At 48.3% G+C, this 20,178-nt stretch overlaps 1 protein-coding gene across 1 annotated transcript; it reads left to right on the plus strand.

The window, feature by feature from the left end:
* The first annotated feature begins 11,400 nt into the window (after nucleotides 1-11,400).
* CITED4 (Cbp/p300 interacting transactivator with Glu/Asp rich carboxy-terminal domain 4) lies at nucleotides 11,401-12,770 on the plus strand. Its single transcript, XM_020914722.2, has one exon. The coding sequence runs from the start codon at nucleotides 11,672-11,674 to the stop codon at nucleotides 12,227-12,229; it is 558 nt and encodes a 185-aa protein (XP_020770381.1). The 5' UTR covers nucleotides 11,401-11,671; the 3' UTR covers nucleotides 12,230-12,770.
* The last annotated feature ends 7,408 nt before the right edge of the window (nucleotides 12,771-20,178 follow it).

Consider the following 20,178-nt stretch of genomic DNA (forward strand, 5'->3'; position numbering starts at 1 on the left):
GAGGGATCAGAGGGATCAAATAGCAGTTGATAACTGATTTGCAGGCTAAGAGAGCATAGAGGTTAGGTATACTTGCACTAAAGTCAGGTGTCAAATATATACCTGACTTTGAATCTCAAGATGCCTGCAACAGAAACCTGACTACAGTGGCTTAACTAAACAGCACTTTTTTTTCCCCCAAAATAATAAGAAGACCAAAGTAAGGCTTTCAGGATTGCTGTAGAAGCTCCATGGGATCTGGAGGGCCCAAGCTCCTCCTGGAGTCTGCTCTGCCATCCTTAGCATGAGTGAGTGAGTGAGCGAGTAAAAGTTGCTCAGTTATGTCCGACTCTTTGCGACCCCATGTACTATACAGTCCATGGAATTCTCCGGGCCAGCATACTGGAGTGGGTAGCCATTCCCTTCTCCAGTGGATCTTCCCAACCCAGGGACTGAATCCAGGTCTCTGCATTGCAGGCAGATTCTTTACCAGCTGAGCCACCAGGGAACCCCAAGAATACTGAAGTGGGTAGCCTATCCCTTCTCCAGCGGATCTTCCCCACCCAGGAATCAAGCCAGGCTCTCCTAGAGGCAGATTCTTCACCAGCTGAGCTACCAGGGAAACCCATCCTTAGCATAAGCCATCATTTTCCTTCTCATCTATAAAATGGGAATAACTACCTTCTGTACAAGGTTGTTGTGAAAACTAAGTGGATTCATACATATAAAGTGTCTAGAACAGAATCTGGCACATGCTAAGTGCTCCATGAGTGTCCATTGTTGCTGTTGTCATTATATCTTCATGGTGAAAAAATGGATGCTGCCCCTCTACGCATCATGTTTTCATCCCTGGAGGGAAAGGAGGAAAGGCAAAGCACAAAATGTAAGTGCTGGATGAATCCATCTGTTTTTTCCTTTCCAATGGAGGTGAAATTCATATCACATAAAATTAACCACTTAAAGTGAACAATTTACTAGCATTTGATATATTGACCATGTTGTGCAACCACTAAGTATCTAGTTCTGAAAGGAATCTTCATACCCATTAGGCAGTTGCTCTCCATTTCTGTCTCTTCCCAGCCTTTGGCAACCACCAGTCTTCATTTTTGTCTCTGTGGATTTACTTCTGCATAATTCTATCCATTTCTAAAGAGCTTTCCAGGAAACCCCACCCGACCTCTTCTGCTTATATCTCATTGGCCAGGAATGTGTCTGATTTTTGACTAGGCACATTGCTGCTGTCAACAGAATCAGCACTCTGATTTTGGATTTTATATTCTAATATTTACTGAACACCTACAATTATATTTTATGATCCTCTAGCCCTTGAATTCTTTTAACACTTTAATTTTTCCAAAATAAGAATCATCTTACATTGGTAATACAGTGCAATACAATGGCCTTCTATGTCCACTAGTTCCACATCTGCACGTTCTGTATCCTTGGATTCAACTATCTGAAGACCGAAAGTACTTCTTTAGAAAATTCCAGAAAGTTCCAAAAAGCAGAACTTGAATTTGCCACATGTTAGTAAATTATTTGCATCATATTTAAAACTACTTACGTTATATTAGGTACTTTAAGTAATTTTGATGATTTAAAGTGTACAGGAGGAAGGAAATGCAACCCATTCCAGTATTCTTGCTGGGAGAACTCCATGGACAAAGCAGCCTGACGGGCTACAGCCCATAGAGTCACTAAGAGTCAGACATGACTGGAACACATTCTCAGTGTATCTTACACACAACTACTAGATCATTTTATATAAGGGTCTTGGGCACCTGCAGATTTTGGTATTCATGGGGATTCTGGAACCTATCTCCTTAGGAAATGTAGGGATGACTATATCACATTTTTAATGAAATATAATGTCAGGAACTGTTCTAGCTGCTGCGAATAAATCTATAAATGAAACAGACAAAATCCCTGCTTGTGTAGAGCTGACATTCTAGTGGTGAGGAGATAAACAATTAAGTGTAATAAATAAGAATATTATTTAATATGTTAGAAGATGATAACTGCTTAGAAAAAAATAAAAGTAGAGCAGAATCAGGGCCATTTGTGAGATGGACAAAGAACTAGTCGCTGTAGTAATGTTTTCTATCGCCACGTAACAAATCACCCCAGAATTCAGCAGCTTAAAACCACAAACATGTATTATCTCAGTTTCCATGGGTCAGGAATCCATGATTGGCTTAGCTAGGTTGCAAAAAAAAAAAAAAAAAAAAAAATCAGCTGGAGCTGTGGACATGGAAAAGCTGACAAAGCTGGGGGATCCACTTCTGAGATAGCGCACACATATGGCTGTTGGCATATGGCCTTAGTTCCTCACTGGCTGTTGGCAGGAAGCCTTAGTTCCTTGCTGTGTGGGTCTCTCCACTACGGCTGCTTGAATGTCTTCATGGCCTGTCAACTGACTTCCCCAGAACAAGTGATTCAAGAGTGAGAGCAGTTAGTCAGTCAGTTCAGTCGCTCAGTCATCAGTCATGTTTGACTCTTTGCTACCGCATGGACTGCAGCACGCCAGCCCTCCCTGTCCATCACCAACTCCTGGAGCTTACTCAAACTCATGTTCATCGAGTCGGTGATGCCATCCAACCATCTCAACCCCTGTCGTCCCCTTCTCCTCCTGCCTTCAATCTTTCCCAGCATCAGGGTCTTTTTCAATGAATCAGTTCTTTGCATCAGGTTGCAAAAGTATTGGAGTTTCAGCTTCAGCATCAGTCCTTCCAATGAACATTCAGGACTAATTTCCTTTAGGATTGACTGGTTGAGTAAGAGCAAGAAACAATTAAAAAAAAAAACAATCAAAAAATGAGCAGAAGACCTAAACAGGAATTTCTCCAAAGAAGACATACAGATGACCAACCAACACATGAAAAGATGCTCAATATCACTAATTATTAGAGAAATGCAAGTCAAAACTACAATGAAATGTCTCACACCAGTCAGAATGGCCATCGTTACAAAATCTACAAATAATAAATGCTGGAGAGGATGTGGAGAAATATTGGTGGGAATGTAAATTGATGCAGCCACTGTGGAGAACAGTATGGAAGTTCCTTAAAAAACTAAAAATAGAATTACCATGTGACCCAGCAATTCCACTAGTGAGCATATACTCAGAGAAAAACATAATTCAAAAAGACAAATCTGCCCTAATGTTCATTGCAGCACTATTTACAAAAGCCAGGACATGGAAACAATCTAATTGCTCATCAGCAGAGGAATGGATAAAGAAGATGTGATACACATATCAGTGGAATATTACTCAGCCATAAAAATGAATGAAATTGGGTCAATTGTAGAGACATGGATAGACCTAGAGACTGTCATATAGAGTAAAGTAAGTCAGAAGGAGAAAAACAAATATTGTATGCTGACACATATGTGGAATCTAAAAAAAATTGGTAAAGACAATCTTATTTACAAAGCAGGAATAAAGACATAGAGGTAGAGAACAAGCATATGGATTCCAAACGGGAAAGGGAGAGAGGTGGAATGAATTGGGAGATTGGGATTGACATATACACCCTACTGATACTATGCATAAAATAGATAACTAAGGAGAATCTGCTGCATAATGCAGAGAATTCTACTCACCGCTCCATGGTGATGTAAATGGAAAGAAAATCCAAAAGGGAAGGAGACATATGTACACGTATGGCTGATTCACTTTGCTGTACAGTAGAAACTTAACACAATATTGTGAAGCAACTTTACTCCAATAAAAATTTTTTTAAATGAGAACAAGGAGAAACCCACAGTATCTTCCACAACCTAGTCTTGAAAATGACACTGTCACTTCTTTTGTACATTCTAGTTGTTAGAAGTGAGTCACTGTGTCCATCTCACATTAAGGAGAGGAGAATTTGAGGAAGTCTGTCAAATAATTTGTGGACATTTTTGGAAACCACTACAATGAAATGCAGTTGTAGGAGAAAGGTAGTATTTGAGCAAAGACTCAAAAGGAGGTGATGGAATTAGCAGACTGCTCTGGGCAGAGGAAAAAGCTGGAGCTGTTGGGCAGGAGCTTACCTGGTGTGTTGGTAAAGAAGAGAGAGTAATACTGAAAGGAAATTAGCAGAGCCGTCACACTCCAATCCTCCAGTACCAGCTGTGTGACCTTGGGCAAGTCACCTCCCTATGAAATGGGAATGATAGTAACAACTCACAGGTTTATCATGAAGCTTAAATAAAGTACTACATGGGGCTTTTCCTGATGGCTCAGACAGTAAAGAATCTGCCTGCAGTGTGGGACACTCAAGTTTGATCCCCAGGTTGAGAAGATCCCCTGGAGAAGGGAATGGTTACCCACTCCAGTATTCTTGCCTGGAGAATTCCACGGACAGAGGAGCCTGGCAGGCTACAGTCCATGGCTCGCAAAGAGTCAGACACGACTGAGTGACTAATACACACACACACACACACACACACACACACACACACACACACAAAGCATCCAGGCCATGTCTGGCACATAGTGAATGCTCAGAGTTGCTGTTGTTCAGTTGCCCATTTATACAATCACGAGGTTCTCATGGCAAGTATACTAGGGTGGTTTGCCTTCCCTCCTCCAGTGGATCATGTTTTCTCAGAACTTTCCACCACGACCCATACATCTTGTGTGGCCCTACATGGCATTGCTCATAGCTTCGTTGAGTTATGCAAGCCCCTTCACCACGACATGGCAGTGATCCGTGAAGGGGAAATGCTTAATAGATGTTAGTCAATACAATTCTTGTTAAGATCTGGTGCAGTAGCTTCATTCTCATCATCTGAGCATCAGATGCAGTGGTGCAAGTCATCCCCCGGGAGTTCTTAGAAGACATGACTTTTAGGGGATCTGTACAAAAGTCTCCCGTGTTCAGCAGCCTCGAGGAAAAGCTGCAGAAAAGATGAACTTTACTTGGAACTTTACCTGCTCTGGAACTCAGGTCTCAGAGCAGTCTCCAGGGTTGAGTGCCAGTCTGCCAAGCTGCTGGCTGGGTGAGGCTAGGCTCTGCTCAGCCAGGGGCTAGGGAGCCAGTTGAGCAGTTCTAGAGTGAGGTCTCACCAGGTATCACTCCTGAGCCCTCCAGTCTCAGACAATCTTTGCCTTGGGTGCTAGAAATGAGGCTGTCAGCAAAAGTAAAATCCAAAAGGTCTTCCCAACCAGCACCTGGGGTCTTAGGGAGAGCTTCAGTTCAGTTCAGTTCAGCCGCTCAGTCATGTCCAATTCTTTGTGACCCCCTGGACTGCAGCACGCCAGGCCTCCCTGTCCATCACCAACTCCCGGAGTTTACTCGAACTCATGTTCATTGAGTCAGTGATGCCATCCAACCATCTCATCCTCTGTCATCCTCTTCTCCTCCCGCCTTCAATGTTTCCCAGCATCAGGGTCTTTTCAAATGAGTCAGCTCTTCACAGGAGGTGGCCACAGTAGGAAGAGGTAGAAGCCACTTGGGGTGGATCTTTCTATAAGTCCTCAAGAAGAGGGACTGGACACAAGGAAGAAGAGGGAAGAATTGTATCCTTGTTTGGTGATAAGATGGTCCCTAGGAGCCAGCAGTTCCCTTCCCCTGGTGACCACTGGTCAAGGATTACTGTGGCCCCGTCAACTCTTGCCAAGTGGGCTCAAGAGCTTCTCCCCCTGCTCCCCACCATGGGCTCTTGAACACGTGGCTTGGGGTAAAAGCAGCTTGAATCAGTGAGGATGGCTCTGTTGCAGGACTTCAAAAGTCCCTTCCAGCCCTGGCTCCACCACACACAGCTTGTGATCTCAGCCAACTTCCTGAGTTATTTTCTGGGCTTCAGTCTCCTTCTTTGTAAAATAGGGTAATAACTTCTGCTCTGCCTAAATCATTCATTCAATGAATACTTAAGCCTCTCCGATACGCCAAGCACCATTCTAATGCCTCAGAAATACCATGCAGAACAAGAGAGGCAAGGCCTCTGCTCTTAGGGGGATGACCTTGGGGTGGGGAGACATTCTCTGAAACAACATCAAGTGGTGGGAGGTGCTGAGAAGCTAAGCAGAACCCAGTGAGGAAATAGAGAGGGATAGAGGTGGTCAGGGAAAGTCTCGCTGATTAGGGGAACTTTTAGGAGATCAGAACCAGAGGAAGGAGTGAGTCATGTTGATGTCTGAGGGAAGAGCAGCCCAGGCCGAGGGAGCCGCAGGTGCCAGGCAGTCCAAGACAGAGCAAGGAAGCGATTCTTGGAAATGCTGGGAACAAATGAGGTTCAACTAGTGCAATGCTTTCACAGCATAAATTAGACGTTTAGTCACTCTTCTGCCAAAGCTCTTAAAGGGCCTGTGTGCTGTTCTCTGTCACTCAGTAGTATTCGACTCTTTGTGACCCTATAGACTTGTAGCCCATCAGACTCCTCTGTCCATGGGATTTTCCCAGCAAGAATACTAGAATGAGTTGCCATTTCCTCCTCTAGGGGATCTCCTGACCCAGGGATGGAACCTGTGTCTCCTAAGTCTCCTGCATTGCAGACAGATTCTTTACCGCTGAGCAATCAGGGAAGCCCAAAGTGCCTAAGCAGGCCCTTCCAAGGCCCTGCGTGATCTTCTTCCCTGTCTTCTCTGACCTCCCCCCACCCCAAGCTCCCTCTGCTCTAGTCACCCTCCTTCCAGGCTGTGATTCACACCTGCCTCCAGGCTTTCCCCTACTCAGGGGCTCAGAGTTACCTGAGAGACTGATTAAAATGCAGACAACTGGGCCCCAGCCCAGTTACTAATTCAGGTCTGGGGTGGGGCCCCGGATGTGCATTTCTAACAAGGTCCCTGGTGATGGGGATGCTCAAGACTCGGTCCCCAGTATGACAGTTTCAGCAGGACCCTCCAGATATCTCCTCTGCTGGGACCAATTTGCCCCAGACACCACTTGGCTATTGCCCTCTCCTCCTTCAAGTCTTTGCTCAGATCTTATGGTCTCCGTGAGGCGCACCTTGACCATTCTATGCAATATTGCACATTGCCACCTGCATCCCCAATCTCCTCTCTACGCTATTTTTCCTTTCTTCCACTATCTAACATGTGGATAATTATTTTACTTAGTTTGTTGTTAACTATATGTCCCCATGTACCTAAGGGTGATTTTAATGCAGATCCTATGAAGCCGTGTGTGTGTAAGTCACTTAGTTGTGTCCGACTCTTTGTGACCCCATGAACTGTAGCTTGCCAGGCTCCTCCATCCATGGGATTTTTCAGGCAAGGATACTGGAGTAGAGTGCCATTTCCTTCTCCAGGGGATCTTCCCAACCCAGGGATTGAACCTGGGTCTCCCGCATTGCAGGCAGACTCTACCATCTGAGCCACTGGGAACTTTTATGAAGCCCTGAGGATCCCATAAATCTCCCAGGGATCTGCTAAACTCATCAAATATATATGCAATAGTTGTGAACCATGATGTTTTTTAAGTATAAACTAAAACAATAAAAGTCAGCCATTTTATCAGCAAAATGGGCTTATTCGGGAATAGCAAAGAATAGCAATTTAGGCCACATAACTATGGTGAACCACATTCAAGTCCAGGTAAAGCAAAGGAAAGGAAACTCTTTTATAGAGGAGAAAGGGAAGTTGGATGGGTTGTTATAAACAAAAAGTCCATTGGAGGAAACTGGGAGTTTGAAGTATAGTCACTTTTCATTGGCTAGTTTGTAATAGTCTTTCATTGACTGAACTGTTACCACACAAGGAGAGAAAAAATCTTCCTCTGTGGGAAACTAATGTCACTTCCTGCTGGAGATGCAAGGTATGTCTCTTCCTGTTGGGAAACTATTGATGTCCCAGTGGTACCTTTGTGAGGGCTCCCCTTTCTGGACTCCTGACTCCATTTTAGTGAGGTTTCCCTTTATTAATTTTCAGTCAGTAGCTTTCATTAGATTCTCAGACTTACTTGATCCCCAAAGCTTAAAAACCATTTGCAGATCAATATCTGGCACAGAATAGGTGCTCAATAAATATTTGTTGACTAAATTAAAGAACTTTTAAAGCATTATTCACACACACTTTTATAAAAAAATTTTGTTGATTGATTGATTTGGTTGCATCAAGTCCTAGTTAACAGGCTGGGTCTTCATTGCATCATGTGGGATTTTTTTTTTTTTTTTTTTTTTTCATGTGGCACATGGAGTCTCTAGGTGTGGCACACAGGCTCAGTAGTTGCAGTTCATGGGCTTAACTGCTTCTTGGCATGTGGGATCCTAGTTCCCTGAGCAGGGGTCAAACCCCCATCCCCTGCATCGGGAAACGGATAAACCACTAGACCACCAAGGAAGTCCCTCACACACAAGTTTTTTAAAAAAGGAAAACTGACGGCACACTGGCTCCCAAATGTTGGTGTCCTCAGACAACTAAGTCAGAATGAAAGGGTTCCTTTGTAAAAGTACAAATTTATTATTTAAAATACCCTCAGAGAGTCTGAGTCAGGGGTTAGGGTGGGGCCAGAAATTCAGGATTTTTCAAAGCCTCCCGCTTCCCCCCACCTCCACACCTCCAAGTGAGTCTGAGGTGCAGCCAGGTGTAGGAATTTCAGTGTGAAATCTTTATTGGAGAGAAATCAGGAGACTCGATTACCGTGTGCAACTTTTAACACTTTTTCAAACACTGTGATCATACCCATGGTCACTTGTGACCTTCTCACAAGCTCTCAGATGACGGGGCAGGGACTCTATAATCTCTCTTTTACTAAGCAGAAAGCTGAGGCCCTGGGGAGCCAAGACAGCCCTGACACTCAACGGTCATACTGCCTGCGGGGATTAGAGATACAGTTAGAACCTGGGCCCCTGGCCTCTCACTCTAGGGTTCTCCCATCTGTGCCAACTGGATAAACCCAAGTTCCAGGAAATGCCAAGGACACCACCAGGGGAGGGGAGGCAGGGAAGGGAGGGGCAGAGTGGCAAACACGTGGAGGGCAAGGTTCGGGAAGTTGTCTCCTGGCCACCAGGAGAGACTCCAGCTGCTCTAAGGACACAGGCAGCCACATGCTAACTCTGGCTGTGTATGATCAAAGGCCAATCACTTTCCCTCTAAGTAACTCAGTCTCCTTGTCTGAAAAGTGGGACTGATGACTGTGGCAAATTCTTAAGGAGACTGGAATACCACACCACCTTACCTGCCTCCTGAGAAACCTGTATGCAAGTCAGGAAGCAACAGTTAGAACCAGACACGGAGCATTCAAATTGGGAAAGTAGTACGTCAAGGCTGTATATGGTCACCCTGCTTATTTAATTTATATGCAGAGTTGTCGTTCAGTTGCTTAATTGTGTCCAACTCTTTGTGACCCCTTGGACTGCAGCACACTAGGCTTCCCTGTCCTTCACCATCTCCAGGAATTTGCTCAAACTCATGTCCATTAGGTCTGTGATGCCATTCAATCATCTCATCCTCTGTCACTCCCTTCTTTTCCTGCCTTCAATCTTTCCCATCATCAAGGTCTTTTCCAATGAGTTAGCTCTTCATATCAGGTGGCCAAAGTATTGGAGCTTCAGCTTCAGCACCAGTCCTTCCAAGGAATATTCAGGGTTGGTTTCGTTTAGGGTTGACTGGCTTGATCTCCTTGCAGTCCAAGGGACTCTCAAGAGTCTTCTCCAACACCACAATTCAATGTATATGCAGAGTTCACCATCCAAAATGGATGCATCACAAGCTAGAATCAAGATTGCCAGGAGAAATATCAACAACCTCAGATTTGCAGATGATACCACTCTAATGGCAGAAAGTGAAGAGGAACTAAAGAATCTCTTGATGAGGGTGAAAGAAGAGAGTGAAATAGTGGGCTTAAACTAAATATTAAAAAGAGTAAGATTATGGCATCAGGTGCCATCACTTCATGGCAAATAGATCGGGAAAAAGTGGAAACAGTTACAGATTTTATTTTCTTGGGCTCCTATATCACCGTGAATGGTGACTGCAGCCATGAAAATGAAACATGCTTACTCCCTGGAAGAAAAGCTATGACAAACCTAGACAGTTTAAAAAGCAGAGACATCACCTTGCTGACAGAAATCCATGTAGTCAAAGCTATGATTTTTCCAGTAGTCATGTATGGATGTGATTGTTGGACCATAAAGAAAGCCAAGCACCAAAGTATTAATGCTTTTAAATTGTGGTGCTGGAGAAGACTCTTGAGAGTCCCTTGGATGGCGAGATCAAACCAGTCAATCCTAAAGGAAACCAACCCTAAATATTCATTGGAAGGACTGATGCTAAAGTTGCAGCTCCAACAACTGGCCACCTGACGTGAAGAGCCAACTCTTCAGAAAAGACCCTGATGCTGGGAAAGATTGAAGGCAGGAGGAGAAGGGGATGACAGAGGATGGTTGAATGGCAACACAGACTCAACGGGCATGAGTTTGAGCAAACTCTGGAAGATAGTAAAGGACAGGGAAGCCTGGTGTGCTGTAGTCCATGGGGTCACAAAGAGTGGGACACGACTTAGTGACTAAACCCCAAGTTAAAACTATTGTTACCAAGGAAAGATACAACATCCCAGAAGATCACCAGAAGATCTCTAGGGACCAAGGTAAATCCAGCCTTTCATTCATTTGAGGTACCTTTTTGAGCTACCTAGTATGCACCAGGCATTTTGCTGGGCATTGTGCACACATTACCTCATTTAACCCTCACCACATCTCAGTGGGATTGGTGCTGTCGTTATCCCCATTTTACAGAGGAAAAAACTGAAGCTCAGAGGAACGAGTGGCAATTCTTTTGACCATCTGATCTGTTCATTAACCCAACTTTTACTGAAAACCTGCTCTGGGCCAAGTGCTGAGGACACGAAGCTGAACAAGTCCTTCAGAAGACATGCCTATAAATTACTTTAATAACAACTCAGTACGTGCTTCCACAGACGAATGAGTGGGAGAGAGGGGAGGAGCAGCTGACTCTCCTGGGATTACCGGGGAGGGGCAACTAATCTCCCCGGGGCCCCTGCTCCACTGAGGCGCTCTGCCGTGTGCAGAGGTGGCAGTAAAAAAGCCTGGGTTCGAGGTTCGCTTCTGTCAAGGCTTTGCTGTGTGTTCCTAGGAAACCCTCTCCAGCCACTGAGACTTGCCAGTTTTCTTAATCTGGAAAATTGAGAGGTTAAGAGGTTGGGCTTGTGATCCTTGGTTGGGCTTGCAGTTCTGGGGGCTCTAAACCTCTAGACGTCCCACCCCACCTTCTAGTCCATTCAAGCTTGGCCCCAGCCAGACCCAAGACTGAAAATAGAGCAACCAAAGATGATGATCATTTTGAAAAGTGCGGAACGCCCTGCTCCCAGACAGAACTCAACGCCGGAGGCGTGGCCTGAGGTCCAAAGGGCGAATCTCCGACAGGGGCGGGACTGAGACCTCCGGGAGGTGTGGCTTGGACCGCCTAGAAGCGACTCATCCAGCCAATGAGCACCTGAGGGCGGATCAGCCCCTCCTCCGAGTATAAGAGGGCGCCGAGTCCGGGGGCGCGGCGCAGAGGTCTAGCAGCGCGACCGTGTAGGTGTGCAGGGTCTTTGCTACCCAGAGCTGGGGTGGACAAGCGCTCTGAGTTCTGTGTATACTGGGCTGCGCAGGAACCAGGGCCGGCTTCGGTTTTCCTTTGCCCGGCTGGGCTGCGGAGAGAGCGCGAGGCTCGGATCGCTCGCTGCAGAGGAACAGCTGGCCGGGGCCGGGGGACGCGCGCGCTGACCATCGGTCCGCCGCCGGCAGCCGGACCTCCGTCATGGCTGACCACCTGATGCTCGCCGAGGGCTACAGCCTGGTGCCGAGACCGCCGCCCGCCGCGCCCGCCCACGGCCCTCACGCGCTCCGGACGCTGCAGCCGTACTCGAGCCCAGGCCTGGACAGCGGGTTGCGGCCGCGGGGGGCTCCTCTGGGCCCGCCGCCTCCTCCACAGGGGACCGTGGCATACGGGGCCTTCGGGCCGTCGCCCACCTTCCAGCCCTTCCCGGCTATGCCACCGCCGGCGGCCGGCAACGCGCACCTGCAGCCCGTGGCGACGCTGTACCCAGGACGCGCCACCATGCCCCCCGGCGCCCCAGGAGGCCCCTCAGGCCCGCAGCCCGCACCCGGAGCCCCGGCCCCGCCACTGCAGCCGCCGGCGCACGCCCTGGGCGGCATGGACGCCGAACTCATCGACGAGGAGGCGCTGACGTCGCTGGAGCTGGAGCTCGGGCTGCACCGCGTGCGCGATCTGCCCGAGCTCTTCCTGGGCCAGAGCGAGTTCGACTGCTTCTCGGACTTGGGGTCGGCGCCGCCCGCCGGCTCGGTTAGCTGCTGAGCGAGGCCGGACGCTTGCCCGGCGTGCTCAAGAGAAGGGGCCCAGCCTGCCCGCCGGACTCCGCCCCCAGCGTCTGGGCCCCGCACGCACCCTCCGTGAGGGTGGAGGCCGCGGTGAGTGCACCGAGCCGACGCCGGCCTGGGACGCCTGGCCTCCCTCCAGGCCCTGCCTCCTGCAGGATGACAATTTGAGTTCATCTCTCTGACCCGGAGCCTCAGCGGTAAAATGAAGGGGAAGGAACCCCCCTTTCGGACTCCCAGTTCTTAGATTCTGTATCCTCTCCTCTCGGACTGTCCCTGGCCCCAGCCCCCAATCTGAGCCAACCCAGGCCTCTGCCTGATTTCCCCCCCTCCTTGTGAAGCCCACTGTGGTCACTGGGTCCCTGGAGCCACCCGCCAGGCCCCTAGCCCCGACGCCTGGGCCCTGAGGTCACTGGGCTCTCCGCCCTGGGGAAGAGCAGACGGTCCAGCCCTCACCCCTGTAGAATGGAGCAATGCCCCATCTGGCCTCCAACACCAAAATAAAACTGGGTCACTTTCCAGTCTGGCGTTTTCATTTCCTTATCACTCCAACTATATTTGGCTTCTAGAGTCCTGAGGCTGCCAGGGGTCCTGGGTGAGATGGCGGCCACAGGCCCTGGCAGTGGCCAGGAGAGGAAACTGACAGTTTCTTTCAAAAATATCTGTGAGTTGTGCAATTGTTCTGTCATACTCTGGAAGGCAGAGGCTGCCGCCACTGGTGGCAAGGTAACCCAAGGGCGCGGAAGGTGGACTCCCTGCTCCTGGGAAGGACGGGGGAGGTGGGGCTTAGGGACACTGCCTCACTGTTCACTCAGCATGGAGGTCAGAGGGTAACTGGCTGTACCTGAGGGTTCAGGCTCTGGTTTTGAACTGGGACTCTCTCTCTTGTTCATGACGCCATCCATTCAGATTTCTGAAGCCATTTCCTCAGAGACAGATACAGATGGTCCCCGTCTTAGGTGGTGGTGAGGCCCACATGCGATGTGAGACCTTTAGCACAGGGCCAGACACCTCGGCAGCGCTCAGGAAGTGATAATGATGACTACTCCACAACAACAATCATGCCCTCAAGGAGTCACAGTCCAGGTAGGAATAGTCGGCGGAACAGACCTGGAAAGTTGTCAGGATGAGTTGGTACACGGAAGAGTGGGATGAGGAGTGGGAATTAGGTAGGACGGCCCAGCAGGCAAACCCGGAGAAGGGAGTGGTTTCAGCTGGTGGTGGTGGTGGTGGTGGATGGGTGGCAGGAGTGGTCAGGTCAATTCAGGCTTCAGGAAGGCGGTGACATTTGACATTTGACATTTGACATTCTCCAAGCCTTGAAGGACTTGGAGAAGATGGCATGCAAGTGGAAAGTCCATTCAGAGGCAGGGAGGCGTGCATGTACAGGGCCTGTGTGGGCAGGCACGGGGTCTCTAGAAAGGTCTATTCGAGTTATGGGGAATGGGGAAGTAGGCACAACCCCTGTTCTACAGACAGGGATGCGGGGCTGGCCCAAACCTGGCAGATCTGGCCTCAGTCCTGACCACCAGCGCTGACTCCTGGTCACCCCATGCTGCTTCCTCTCTCTGGGAAGGTCCATCAGTGCTTCAAGGGTGTGGGAGAAAGGCAGGAAGAGAGGAATGGAAGGCAGAGAGGAGAAGAAGATCAGGACAGGACAGGGCAGTGGGGCTGGGGAGGAGATAATGGATTCCAGAGACCCTGGGGGGGAAGGAAGGAACAGAGCTGTGACCTGTGTCCCGTGGGTGACTTTACCTTCACGCCAAGCTTGACACAACTTTCCCTCCAGCCTGGGAGCTCACCCAGCACACATTGTAAACAGCAGCTCAGGAACCACCAAGACAAGCATGGAGCGGGCCACAGAGGTGTGTGATGGAAAAAGTGAAGGTTCCCCCTAAGGTACCAAGGGTGTTCTGGGACAGAATGGGGAGGAGGGCAAGGAGGCTTCTAGGCAGGGGCTGGCCTGAGCTCTGAAATGAGAATGGCCAATGTTTGCTCTACTTTGGCCAAGATCCCAGGCCAGAGATAAAAGCCAAAGGGCTGGATTGGGATGGGAGGGCCTGGCCCTGGTCTAGCCTCAGTTTCTCCACCAATAAAATAGGGTTAATAACCCTGCCCTACTATTTCACAAAACAAATAAGCCTCATGGTAGGTGGGGAGCAGATTTGGGGTGGGATGATAAGCAGTAGATCAGCTCTGAAGTGCCCGCCATATGTAAGAGGTTACCGTGAAAACCCAACACCCACCTCTTCCTAGAGTTAAGAAAGAGGAGAAGAAGGAGTCCAGCTCCTGAGCGATTTCCCACCCACCATCCCTCCCAGAGGGACTGCTGACAAGTTGGACAGCAGACAGATGGACAGAAGAGAAGGTAAATCTGGGGCAGCCCACCACCTGGATTCCCAAATCCCTGATAACTTTGCAGGATTCTGACCCTCCCAGCTGGAGGGGAAGATGGAGTGTCCTTCCTGCCAGGAGGCTTGTAGTCTAATAGCTTTGGGGTCCATTTCCAGAAGCAGCTCCTACTAGCTGCCTGACCTTCTGAAGTCTTGATTCACCTACAGTTATCCAACCAGCTTCCTGTGGTTCTCACCGCTTCCTGGGGCTACCTCCTAAAATAACCCGTTGCCCCTCCCCCCACCCCCATCCTGTGAATTTCATTCTCCTACTGGGGCTGGCTCTTTGGGATTGGGAGACAGGCTCCCTCAGGGTTGGGAACTGACTCACGGCACCAGCAAGACATTATTTCATCTTTTTTTTTTTTCATATGCAAGTCCCCCCAGGCTGAAGTTTGTTATTTTGAATCATCTTTTGGTTGCCTGAATTTCATTAGCAAGTAGTTTTTTCCAAGTATGACTTCCCTCAAACTCATCTACAAAATGGAGATGCCAATAGTACCTCTCTCATAGAGCTGCAGTGATTAAACTAGTTAATTCCCATGAGGTGTTTAGAACAGTGTAGCTTGTAGTGTATTATCCCTGAGCCCTGGCTTTCTGGGGATACCTTTATATATTAGTGTTTAGAAAGGCTGTGTGGTAACCAGCTAGGACGAGAGAGTACTCCAACACTATTGCTTATTGGGATTCTCAGTAGCCAAACACCAGTAAACAATGCTATTTATTTATTTTACTTTTTAAGAAGTCTTTACTGAATTTGTTACAGTCTTGTTCCTGTTGTTTATGTTCTGTTTTTTCTTTTTCTTTTTTTTTTTTTTTTTCCGCTAGTAGGCATGTGGCATGTGGGATCTTAGCTCTTTGAACAGGGATTGAACCCATACCTCTTGATTGGAAGGTCAAGTCTTAATCACTGGGCTGCCAGGGAAGTCCCTCAGATGGTGTTTAGCTTGCAAAAATTTTATCAGGGAAGAAAGGGTCCGGAACAGAAGCAAACAGAGGAAGCTACATGACAGACCCAACAAGAGCCAAACCCACAGGGAGGTTTGGTGATGGAAGGGCCCTTCAGAGTCCTCCCAACCATTCCACTCCTTTTTACTCCCGCCCCCATCAGTCATGCTTCCCAGGTGGCATTAGTGGTAAAGAACTACCATGCAGGAGACGTAAGAGAGGTGGGTTCAAACCCTAGGTCAGGAAGATTCCTGGAGGAGGACACGGCAACCCTTTCCAGTATTCTTACCTGGAGAACCTCATGGACAGAGAAGCCTGGCAGGATATAGTCCATAGGGTCACACGGAGTCAGACACGACTGAAACAATTTAGCACGCATGCACGCACCATCAGTCATGGGATGTGGCTGCCCAGGGAAGTGGTGTGGCTGTGGGTGGGGAGCTCTCCCCTGCTGAGCCATCCGTGGGGAAGCTGCTGGGGAAAACACTCTGCTGGCTGCACTCCCAGGGGCCCAGGGGACAATCTGATGGAAGCAGGGACTGGACAGGCCATCACAGTGTCCTCCACAAGCGCCAGAGTGGGAACTAGGTGAGGTGAGTGTCATAAGAATGCCTCCTTAAATTTGTCTTTGGGTGCCTTGTTTGCCTCTGCCTAGTCTCAGACCTGACTAGCACCTTCCCTGTTAGAGGGGGGAAAATTCTTTTTAAGGAATATCAACCTTCTAGGGTCGATGTGATGAGATTCTACACAACTTCCTGGTACGTGGTAGATGCTTGATAGAGAGCTGCCACCATCATCATCATCGCCATCAACACTGCCGTCATTCCAGCTCAGCTAAGTGTTCAGCAGACATTTATTGAGTAAATTAAATGAGCAGTCTGAGCCTGGTCTTTTCCCAGGAAGCTTAGGCTGTTTAGCTGATTACTGTGTAATCCCCTTGAACTCCTTAATCCATTCTTGCCTAACTCTTTATGCCACCCTGCTGTTAAAAGTACTGGGTCAGGATTACTGCTGACTGGGGGACTAAGTCAAACTTATCGAGTGTCTACTGTGAGCAGGCATGATGGGACCTAACAGCACCCACTAGGTACTTTTTCTCTTCTAGCCCCTACTTTAAGTATCACCCAAACCCATGGACGGAGGAGCCTGGTGGGCTGGTCCATGGGGATGCAAAGAGTCAAACACGACTTAGCGACTAAACAACAACAACAAAGCCTCTTAATAGCACCGCTGCTGTGTGTGTGCTAAATACTTCAGTCGTGTCCAACTCTTTGAGACCCTGCCCATGGGATTCTCTAGGCAAGAATACTGGAGTAGGTTACCATGCCCTCTTCCAGGGATTCTTTCCAACCTAGGATCAAACCTGCATCTCTTATGTCTCCTGCATTGGCAGGTGGGGTCTTTACCACTAGTGCCCCCTGGGAAGTCCCAAATAACACCCCTAGGTGGTTGTATTCCCGTTCCAGAGGTTAGAAAATGGTCTCAGACAGTGAATTACTCCTCTGAGTTACCCCCAGTAAGTGATGGGGGTGAGCATGCCCACTCCCACATATCCAGGGCCCTTTCCCTCCCTAGGCTGGGGCTGACCAAATACCTGAGCCTGAATGAGAGAGAGCAGAGCCCCAGACTTGGGGCTGCTACTTCGTGGCCGTGAGATGTAGAAGTCACGCTGAGCCTCTCTCGGCCTCAGTTTCCTCTTCTGTACAATGGGGAGAATAATCCCACCCTCTGAGGTATATGTGCAAGAACTCAAATGAGACTGAGTTTCTAAGAGCACACTGTAAACAGTGCAGCGCTCTAATTGGTTGGGTTGAGCTGGGGGTAAATAGCCATGGTCTGGAGGGAGCCATGGCACACACTTTGGGATCTGAGATCTGGGCCAGCTGGGAATGTGCAATGCAGAGACACACACAGGGGTTCTGGGCAGGTGATACTGAGCAGGTTGGGGTCTGGGAAGCCCTGAGAGCTGGTGGTGATGAAAGGGCAAGGTGTGCAGCAACCTGGGGCAGAGGGAACATCCAGGTAAAGACCCCACGTGTGGCCTGGCAGATGGCGGAAGTAAAGGAAGCTGCTCTCAGCTCAGTCTCCTCATCTGTCAACTGGAGACACCACTGGCTCCCTGCGAGAAAGAAGAGGTGAAGCGCCTGCCCCCATGAGAGGTTCAGACAGAAGCTGTTGCTAGGAAACCTGACCACAGGGATAAGGACCAGAGAGCTTGTCTCAGCCAGCCTCCAGCCACCACCCCAGCCTCCACTCCAGCCACCCAGCTCCCCGGACACGATGCTCCTTATGCCTCATACCTCTGCTGAGCTGTTTCCTTGGCCTGAAATGCCCTCCCCTGGGGTCACCTGTGAAAGACCTATTCCATCACATACCAGGTTTGATGGTGAGTCTTACCCCCTAGACTGTTAGGTTCTCAGGAATAAGAACATGATCTCATCAACCCCACTTCCACCCACTGTGTGGCTCAGAGTGGGTATTAATATTATTAGCAAGTGCTGGAGTGAAGCCTTACACTGGGAGCTGAGGCTGAAAGATGGCCAAGGCTTTCGTCCGCGTTAGTGTTGGGAGCTCTGAGCTCTAGTCCCAGCTAAACAGTGAATTTGTGAGCCTGGGCGTGTGATTTGAGCTCTCCAAGCTCTGTATGATGAGAACTATGTTCCTCGCCCCTCTTCCCTCACAGGTGCTGGGAGACAGTGAGGCCGGCCTGCAGGAAGAGGGCCCGGAAGTGCGATGCTCCCCTAGCATCGTGGTGGGGCAGCAGGCTGGGCCTGCACTCTCTCCAGTCCTCATGGCTCCAGAGGGTGGATGTAGCTCTTGGCTTCATTTTATTCCGCTGGCTTCATTCTAGGCAGCCGAGGCTCAGAGAGGTCAAGCCACCTGCTTATCAACATACAGCCAATGCAGTGGATGGACAGACACGTGGTAAAACAGGCAGGGTTCTTGGGAAGAGCTTCTTTTCTGGCAGAGTGGAAGGAGGTTGGACTTGAATAAATGTGCAGTCCAGATTCCCACCCAGGGAGCAGGAGTGTGGCTGGGAGAGAGCAGGGAGTCCTACACAACTGCTTAGAGCGTGGTCTCCAGAGACACTCACTCCTTCCCTTCTTCCTGGTGAGCAGCTCTGGCTGAGGGTTCTGCCATAAAATGAGCACATCCTAGCAGAGGACTCTCCCTGGGCACACCAACCTACGCTGGCTGGGGAATCTGAGACTCTGAGCCAATCATTGTTTGTTTGTTTTTAAAACAAATACATTGTCTCTAGTCAAAAATAATGTATGCTAGAGGCAAAATACTTTAAAAACAATTTAGAAAATGTAAAGTGAAAAGTCAAAGACCTCCCCCGACTTCCCCCACCACACACATATAATGTGCACATTGTGTTACATGTCACATACATAATATGCATCTCTCTTTCACAGAAATGGAATTATATTTTCTATCATTGGATTTTTTTTTTATTTAACGTATTTTGGAAATCTTCCATGGCAGTAAATTTTTTTAATGACTCGTTCTTTTTAACGACTGCACTTTGCATAACCCATTAACCCCAGACCCCAGCTGAGGGAGATTTAGCTTGTTTCCAAGTTTTCACTGTTACAGATAATGCTACAAGGAGCATCCTTGTATATCTACCCTGGAACACTTATGGGAACATCTCTGTAGAGTGGCTTCCTCGAAGTGGAATTACTGAATCAGAAGAGATGAATAAATAAAATTGCAACAGCCACTGCCCAATAGTTCCCTAAGTGGCTGTAAAATTAGTGTAAGGAATCCCCCAAAGTTCTTCCATTTTCCATGACTATTGTGAAACAGCAATGCTCTGTCTCCTCCTCTTCCTTTTCTTCTTCAAGTCAAAATCATTCAAATTTGCAGCTTGTGCCCTAACCGTATGAGCTGTCTGCTGGTTAGGTCACCCACTACTGACGCATAATATCTCACCAACCTCTCATGGTGATCTGACTTTATTATACCAGGTCACATAGAGGTGAGGAAGCAGAGGCTCACAGAGGTGAAATGACTTGCCTACTACCACAAGCTAGTCATTTCTTGAGTTAAAATATTTAATGGACTTAGGATGGTATACGTAGTAAGAGATATTTAAGTGCTAGTTCAGCTTCTTTTACAAAGGGGAAATTTTTTATGTGGCTTAAAATGCAGAAAATACTTCCTCCTAGTTCCACCCAGTCATGTAGACCCAGATTGCTTCCTTCTTTTTTCTCTGCCTTACCTGACCCCAACCTCAAGAAGCATGATGGCAGCTCAAAGTCCAAGTTTGCTTTCTTTTTGTTTTTGCTCTTTGTCCGTGAAGTGGAAGCTGGGCCATGCCCAGCTCTCGGGAGGAAGACAGTAAGGAGGTGAGCACAACAAATATTTGAAGATTCTCTTGACGAGGATTTATTCATGTGACCACACTTGGCTGCAAGAGAGGCTGGGAAATATGACTTGTAGCTGTCAAACATGTGTTCACCAACAACTCGGTTACTATGGAAGACAGGAAGGATGGATTTTGGTGGGCAACCAACAATCTCTACCATGGCGAGTGGCTCAGTTGAGAAACACTTCTCAACTGCTGAGAACACTTGAGAAC

The sequence above is a fragment of the Odocoileus virginianus genome, chromosome 5 (genome assembly GCF_023699985.2).
Source record: "Odocoileus virginianus isolate 20LAN1187 ecotype Illinois chromosome 5, Ovbor_1.2, whole genome shotgun sequence".
Taxonomy (NCBI): Eukaryota; Metazoa; Chordata; class Mammalia; order Artiodactyla; family Cervidae; genus Odocoileus; species Odocoileus virginianus.